The 8,533-nt window shown below is 40.7% G+C and overlaps 2 protein-coding genes across 2 annotated transcripts in view; one reads left to right on the top strand and one right to left on the bottom strand.

Moving 5' to 3' along the window:
• The window catches only part of LOC102372760 (plasma alpha-L-fucosidase-like), an 8,462-nt gene extending 6,314 nt beyond the window's left edge, over positions 1–2,148 (top strand). Inside the window, exon 3 of the mRNA XM_006035313.3 lies at positions 566–2,148. Within this exon, the coding sequence (XP_006035375.2) occupies positions 566–706 (141 nt within the window). The 3' untranslated portion in view covers positions 707–2,148. The remainder of the gene's footprint in view (positions 1–565) is intronic.
• Positions 2,149–2,179: 31 nt separating this feature from the next.
• The window catches only part of PEX3 (peroxisomal biogenesis factor 3), a 39,023-nt gene continuing 32,669 nt past the window's right edge, over positions 2,180–8,533 (bottom strand). Inside the window, exons 9-12 of the mRNA XM_014525521.2 lie at positions 7,096–7,166; positions 5,488–5,610; positions 3,425–3,521; positions 2,180–3,019 (exon numbers count right to left, since the gene is read on the bottom strand). Of these exons, the coding sequence (XP_014381007.1) occupies positions 2,936–3,019; positions 3,425–3,521; positions 5,488–5,610; positions 7,096–7,166 (375 nt within the window). The 3' untranslated portion in view covers positions 2,180–2,935. The remainder of the gene's footprint in view (positions 3,020–3,424; positions 3,522–5,487; positions 5,611–7,095; positions 7,167–8,533) is intronic.

Genomic DNA, 8,533 nt, shown 5'->3' with positions numbered 1-8,533 from the left:
GCTCTGGGTGAAAAGCAGTGCCAAATTTCTAACTAAGTTTTCAAATGCATTACTGCATTTGGAGCATCTTTTATTTTCACATACATGGTCATGCACAATCATCTATACATGGGATTTTACCTATTGGTATACTGTCCTTTTTGATAGCACTCTATTAGCAGTAGTAAATTCATGTTATTATGAAAATAATTTGTATTGTGGAAATATGGTCCCTTCCTGGCTGTCAGGGACCTGTAGCAAAATACTTTTTAAATTTCTGTGACCATTTGCATGAAGCCAGACATGTCATTTCACAGCATCTGATGAAATGAGCTTGGGCTCACAAAAGCCTATGCTATACATCTCTGATGTCATTACTCTGTAAGGTACAAATCTATTCTGCCACTTGCATAAGGGACATTGTAACTACGGTTTGGACTGACATGGGCACAGGATCATTTATTTTGCCATCTTATCTATTGAGGAATGTGTGATAAATGTGTGGGTTGCAGGTAGTAATTAGGACATGAATCACATTGAATAGACTGCTATTTAACTGCTACTTTGCTTTGTTTTTTCATTTCAGGTGAAATTGATTGGATATAAGGAACCACTGAAGTGGATTTCACTAGGAGAAAAGGGAATGATAGTTGCTGTACCTCAGTTAACCCTTAGTCAATTACCATGCCAGTGGGGGTGGACTCTGCAACTAACTAGTGTTAACTGAACAAGATATACAGAGATTGAAAGTTGTAGGCCCCCCCCCCCCCAAAAAAAAATCCTTAAGTCAAGCATAGTTAGAAGTACTTCATATTTTTAGTTGAGTCTAGGTATTGAATTTTGTAAACAGAGCTGAAATCGGGATTGATGGGTGCAAATTTAATGCAGAGTTGTGGTTTCAAGTTAGTAGGATGAGAACTTGGCCCTTTTATTCTATCTTCTCTGGTGTTAAAAGATGGGGTGATTTTACATTGGGGCTTATTTGAAACCTGATATTGGATTTCTGACTTATAGTGGGCTTCAGTTCAACACTTCGAGGGTGAAAAAAACGTGCACTAATCACAGCATCTACCTCAATCTCTCCACACTGGCCAGTAAAACTATTTTTTTGCAGTTCTTGCAAAATCCTATGTGAACAAATGGAATACTACCCCTTCTCATGACTTAGAGCTCATTTTTTAAACAAGTGAATGATGAAGTATGAATGCAAAATTTAGCTCAGCCATTGATCAGAAATGGTGTGTTCGTGAGAACTCAGCTCTACCAATCTCTCTCTCTTGCTTTTAATTTTGTGCACTTTTGGTTCTACAAAGATCATTTAAGATTTTTTTTAAAGCAGGAAAATAAATGATTTAAGGAATATGTCAGGAATAAGAGAAAACTGAATGACTGGCAGGTTTTGAAGCTTTGATTCTAGACTACTGAATAAACGGGTATACTTGGTCAGCCATCTAGAGCAGGGGTGGCCACCCTGCAGCTCTTCAAAAGTTAATATGTATCTCCTTGAATCTTTATACAAGCACATGGTGACCAGTAACCATTTGGAAGCTGGTGACCAGTAACTATTTGGAAGTTTTGTGCAAAGATTCAAAGAGATGTAGATTAACTTCAGAAGAGCTGCATGTAGCTCTGGAACTGCAGGTTGGCCACCCCTGTTGTAGAGGGTTCTATCAGGTTGCTATAGGTCACGTGAACTTGCAGTTTTGATCTGGGGAAGTACAGTGGGAAATGTATCTTAGATTCATCTCCACCTCAGTTATTTTGCTAAGGATTTCTGTGGGTGATATCTTTTATTTGGGTCAACTGTATAACTGGGATAGACTTATAGGCAAGCTTCTATATGCTGGGCTTTCTTCTTCGGGTTTCAATAAGAAACCTTTTTTCTACCTTTTCCAATTCAATCCCTGCTCTTCAGGCACTCATGACAGTAGATTATTACTACCTTAGTGTAATTCTAAATACTTTCACTAATAGCATTCTCTACAGTTTGGTAACCATAAGGTTGGATATTTAAGCAGCAAGGGGAAAAAAAAAAAAAAGAGGGCTGTGTAAAAAAAACAGCATTAAAAAAAAAATCAAGTTGTCTTAACTTGTGTATCAAGGAATTATTTTTCTGGTCTTTACTTTCCTACAGAAATATACAGTGTAAATAAAAGCAAGACTCTTGTACTGAAGATTCAATTTATTTTTCTTTCAGGTATGTAAAGTTTGAACGTGGTATAGACATTCTTTTGTTGGTAAAATTACTGCACACACAAGCTTTACATTAAAATATTTTATTACAATACAGACAGTTGGGCTCAAAATTAATACAAATTAAAATAAAATATTTACAAACAAATGTGTACAGTAGTGGCCATTAGTGAACAGCATAAACGATAACCTCTACAATCAATGTACTTTTAAGCCTTAAGGAAGACAGCAACTATCCAGAACTTTGGTCAGATATAAATACTATTTGGCAAAAACTTAACGGCATCTGTAGCATTGAAATTAAAATCCCTCTTTCCTCAAGGGAAGGAGAAGAGCCCAATTTCACCCAGTTTACTGCCTGTTGTTCTAGAGCTTTATGCCTAGAATGCTTTTCTTTCTAAATTTACCACAGTCCAAGCAGGTCTGTCTCACCAATTGTCAGTATCCTGGTATAAACATGAACTGCCTTTCACATATAGTAAAATTAACTGTAAATAAGTTATTCCATAGATTTAAAGTCTTCTTACAACAGTCTTCATATTCAGTGAGTCTTTCGATGAAAATGCTTTCTAGATCAGGTGTTGTAAGCAGGTTTCTATTATATAAACAAAAGCAAGTGCATTCCTGATTATTTAAAAAAAAAAATTTCTGTAGGCCTAGCATTCTTACACCATTATGAAATTAACCCAAATCCTTATAAGTTCTCACCAATAGCCACAAGGGATGTACTATAAATATATGATCTGTCCCAATGATGCACAGGTCATTTCTCTAGTTGCTGAGGGGTACTGAAAGCTTCATAAACATTGGCAGCAAAGTCTTTCACTTGTTCCATCATCAGCAGGTCCTGGAAGAAGTAAAAATAAACTTTAAGTACCAGCCTCCCTTACCACTGAAATACCCAATTTTGTTAAGTGTGAAAGACTTGAATAAAGAACTCATTCATTGTCAGCGGTCAGTATAAAAATCTTATAGTTGAAAGTTAATTAGAATCACATCTACAGATACAACTGGATTAAGAAACTCACTGTGTTCCCACAAAGTGATCACAGCTGTTTAGAAGGGAATTTTAGGAAAAAGGAGTTCTCTCTTAGAAAGGAATTTGCTTTAAGTTGATTTGTTTTTAATGCTGTTGGTTCTTGCCCTTTTAAAAAATTATTGAAGTTAATGCATGAAAGAGAGGACAATATAATGTAAAAACAAAGACTACTTCAACAGACATCAGCTGTTTAAGACATTAAGCAGCTCTTACCTGAACAAAGTGACTAGGAGTTTCACTGCAAACTGAGTGGATCTGTCCATTTATTATTGGAATTATCTTGGCTAACGGCAAACTGACACTCGAAAGGCTATAGAAAACAAAGAGCTAATGAGAAGTAGGCCTAGCTATTAGGGCTGTGCGAAGCTTCAGTAGTTGATTCGATTCAGAGGAGATTTGGCCCAATTCGGGAACTGAATCTCCAAATCCGGAGACCAATTAAAAAGCTCCGAATTTATTCGAAGCATCTGAATAGATTCAGAAAAGCTTCGGCAACACTGGAGATGCGGCCATAGACTAAACAGGCAGCTGACACAGCTGCCTCCATTGGGCAAGTCTGTTGGGGTGGGGGAAGGGGAGGGACTGGGGCTGGGAAAAGCTGCCCAGCTGGGGTGGGGGGCACATTACTTGCGGAGTGGGGCAGGTGACACAGCATGTGGGCACGGCAGCACTGGGAGCAGGGGCTCTGTCTTGCTGCTCCTTGCTCAGCTGGGGCAGAGGGAGTGGGGTGGGATGTAGGCGCGGCTTGCTCCAAGCACAAGGGGGCAAGCGGCAGCAGGACATGGTCCCCACTCCCATCACTGCCGCACCTGCATCCCATGCCCCCTGTGCTGGCTGGCAAGCAGCAGCAGGTTAGAGCCCCTGCTCCCAGCACTGATGTGGGTACAGAATTGCTGGGTGTGGGGGCTCTGCCACGCTGCCACCTAGAGCGAGCCGTACCTGCATCACGCACCCCCACCTGCGCCGGCTGGGCAAGTAGCAGCAGGGCAGAGCCCCCGCAGCTCCCTCTGCCAGGGCAGAGGCAGGCACAACTGGAGGAGACATGGGAGAAGCCCCCATGGCTGCCCTGCCCAGCCTCTTGGCATTTATTTATTTATTTATTTTAAAGCCCTGTACTCACTGGCTCTGGCAGCAGCAATCGGGGCCTCTGAGGGCTTGTGGCAGAGCTCCCCTGTGCAGCACGGGGCAGCGAGGATCTCCCCCCTACTTGACACCTGTGCGGCAGCTGCCCCATGGCGTGGGTGTAGCACAGCTCTGCAGGGCATTGCGTGCTGTCTGGGAACTGGGGTGGCTCCACCTGTCAGCTGCAGCCCAGTACTTCTCAGCCCCAACTGCACTTATTTGGCAATATTGTGAAGGATCCCACCTATGTCTCCTGCAGTAGAGCTACAATTCAATCAAACATTTTAACTGATGTAAAGTGCTAAATATTCCAGTTGGCAGCCCCAGTGCTATTGAATTTGCAGGGCAGAGCCAAACCAAGACACAAGAGAAATCAAAACTTACCAGAAAATGTTGTGTTTAATGCATATGTTTAAATAAAATGGTATTTTTAGGAGCACAGCAAGGATTTTTTTAAAAATAAAAACATGTTCAATATCTCAAAACAACATTTTTTAGACATTACTAGTAACAAAAGATTTTAAAGACATTTTTTCTTAGGAGACTGACGAAAACAATTAAGCGTGCAAAGGAAGAAATTTAAAAATTACAGGTGTCTGCACTTTGTGCATTATGGAGCCTAAGACCATCCTTGATTTTCTTTTTATGCCAATTTTTTAAAACTTTTAACAACAGATTTGACAGGGAGGAAAAACAAAAAATGAAAGAACTTGTATCTTAACACTACCAGAGAGGATGGGTGAAAAAGAACATTACTTCCTCCAATGTGCCGCATTCCATTTTTCAATAATTAACAGCAATGGAGTAAATTCAGACAAAATATAATCCATAGGAGCATGCTGACTTGCAAAGTGAAAGATGGGGAGGGCAGTTTCCATTCTTAACTTTGCTACTGACCATCTGGGACACTGGGCAAACATCAGAGCTTCCATCTCAATTTTATTCAATATAAAAATAGCACTAATAGTTTTCCATCACATAAAAGTGAGCAAGAATGGTATCTGCTTTTGAAGTGCTAAAAATATAGCTATTCTCATCACCTTCCATGACTTTCTTCCATTATTCAAGATAAATGGATTCAGATGCCAGCGTACTATGAAGCCAAAAGCATTAATCACATGACCATGCATAACTACTATGAAGACAATAATTACCTGTTTACGGAGCTGTTCTGACATAGGTCCTGTTCAGTGGGTCGAAAGAATTCTGCCATATTATCCAACAGTCGACTGAAGCCTCTGTTTAAACATGTTCTCAAAACTGTACCAAAATCTGGGCTGTGGGAAAACAAATGCTATTTTTACTCCTATTATTTGTTTCTCCAAATTGGTAATATCTGTTTTGAAGTGCACAGTGTTAACTGTTCTCTGTGGCTGAAGGTGATAGAGCAAGAAATAATGATCTTCTATTGCAACCAGGGACATTTAGGTTGTATATCAGGAAGAATATTTTAATTATAAGGGTGGGTAAGCACTGGAGTAGATTGCCCAGACAGGGTGAATATATATCCCTTCTTGGAAGTTTTAAGAGCAGGTTAGACACTTCTCTCAAATGATTCAGATAGGGATGATTCTGCCTTAAGCAGGTGTTGGATTGGATGACCTCCTGAGATCTCTTTCAGCCCTATTCTATGATTGTAGAATCACCCAACCCAGTGCCTATGCCATACATTCAAATTGACAACAGTGACAAAAGATTGCTAATAACATGCCAACCTCAATTCTATCAAAACCAACCAAGAGGATAAAATGGATTTTTTATCAACCTCAAAAAGTTTAACAAACTGATGTTCTGGCAGCTCTAGAGTGGGAAGAGCAAGTTTCAGCAATTACAGACTTTTGCAGAGAATGTCCTGCTAATAGCTCAGATGACTGCACCTTGAGCACGTGCACTAATTTCAACTGTGGCATCATACTGCAGAAAGCACATGATTTCTCAGGTGAACTATCCCAACCCATTTAGGGCTGTAAAGATTATAATCGGCACCCCAAATTCCACCTAGAAGCTTAATGAAAACCAGAGCCAATCTAAAACATTCATTGCGAGTGCATCAGCACTGGAATCCTCCTTACAAGTGCTACACGCGGTGTGGTATTGACCCAATAAAAAAAAAACAACTCTCTCGAATTCTAGGAGACAGATAAAAAGGATTGCACGCCATTAGCTCAATGCATTCACTTTCAATATTATCTACATCATCGTTATAAAAGTGAGGTTACAGAACTCCTTTGTAAAACTCTCCACAATTTTCTTTGAAAAGTAATTTCAAAAACCTTACCAACTGTGATCTATTTCAAAATGGTATCTAAAAGTGAATCCAAAATGTATGCTCTATTTACTTCAGTATGTGAGCAATTACTCTGGATTTACACTTGTGTGATGCAGAAGAAAAATTATCTCAAGCTATTGTAGAACTGCAGAAAATTGTTTACATCTTTTTTGTCCGTATGATTATTTCTTACAAGTGTATTTTCTAAAACGTTATTCAGCCACTACTAAATGCCTGTGATTAATCAGATTATTTTTTATTTTAAAAGCTAATCACCTAATTAGCAAAAGGCTAAATTAGGCACTCAAATTCCACTGATTCCGAGATCCCAGATGGTCTTCTGAAAACCCAAGCCTAAAACCACAAATTCACTGATGCTCCCACATCATGATAGTTAAAGGTCATATTTTGAGAGAGGAAAACCAACCACCAGTGCAAATTGCACTTCTGATGCTTTCAATGCAATGCAGATTATTGGCATGTTTCTCTATACCTTTCCAACATATCTCTCGTTTCATTAAGTAGTTTAATAGTAGCGACATCTTTTTCTGTGAGTCCACAGGCCTAGAAAAGCAAACAAAATACCCAGTTTAATAGGAATTCCATTATCTCTTTTTATTTTGACTAAAATGGTCAGGTCCAGCAACATTGATCTCAGAATATCCCTCCAGAACAAGCTCTAATAAAGCGGATAATGTACATGAGCTCACTTCAGACATTTATGAAATTAAGAGTAAAATCATAAGGAATAAAATGTATGGACAGCAAGGAAAAGTAAGAGAAGTCAGGAAACAAACATGATAAACTAAATCAATTAAAATAAATATTCAGCTATAAACCAAGTTTTAAATTACAATAACCTGGGGTGAGATTACACATTACAAATAGATCATGTTAAGAGCACTTAAAACTGAATTATTATACCTTAAAGCTCATTAACTAGTGCTAAGTGTCCTTTAGCTGTTTTAAAATTATGCCATTTGAGGCCAGGATTATCTTTGAGCTGGGGTACCTTGCTTGAGTTAACTTCTTGGTGTTCAGCTGAAATAAAACTACCAATTTGCAGTGCCTCCAGCATCCAAGGAGGCACTGCTCCCAGGTGGACTATCATCCCAGACTCTACGCCCTGGGCTGACAGCTGGAAACCACTGGGCAACAGGTAGGTGGGGACAGGAGAACCAGTGGATGGGGAAGGAGGAAAGGGCAGAGCAGGGAGCTGTTAGGCTGCTGCTTCTGCTACTCCCTAGACTGCCCCCAACTTCTGAGTAGCCCCGTCCACCCTCAAATCACTGCCCTGCCATCCCAATTGCTCCCTCTGCCCTAAGATCACTGCCCTGCCACTCCAATCAACCTAATGGCAGCAGGGTGATTTGAGGGAAACAGGGAGTGATCCAAGCAGCATGGAGGGGCCCTTCCCTTCACTCCTCCCAGCCTATACTGTGGCAAGAGAGCAGCAAGTAGGGCAGGCATAGAACAGACTGGCAGCCCCTAGGTTGCCTCTGCTCATCAGGCCTCTAGTGGCAGGTTTGAGCAGTGCACATTAGAATATTAGGAAATTAACCTGGCTCCGTGGCTTAGGGGTTTCTTCCTGCTGGCTACTTAGACAAAAGTTTGTAAGTTCAAGACTGGGTGAGGTCCCTACACCTCACCTGCACAGGGGTGTGCAAGAAATTATTTTTGGGAGGTGATCCTTCCCCTCTATGCAGTGTGGGTCAGGCTGCAGTTGGGAGTACTGCATCCAGTTTTGAGCACCGTACTTCAAGAGGGATGTGGCTAGCATTGAGAGGGTGCAGAGGAGGGCCACTCACATGGTCAAGGGGCAGCGGGGCAGACCCTACGAAGAGAGGCTAAAGAGCCTGAACCTATTCAGCCTCCACAAGAGAAGGCTGAGAGGAGATCTGGTGGCCGTTACAAACTCATCAGGGGGGCCC

Source organism: Alligator sinensis, unplaced genomic scaffold (genome assembly GCF_000455745.1).
Source record: "Alligator sinensis unplaced genomic scaffold, ASM45574v1 scaffold576_1, whole genome shotgun sequence".
In the NCBI taxonomy this organism is placed as follows: Eukaryota; Metazoa; Chordata; order Crocodylia; family Alligatoridae; genus Alligator; species Alligator sinensis.
The sequence above is the reverse complement of the archived record's forward strand: the minus strand, read 5'-3'. Positions and strand labels throughout refer to the sequence as shown.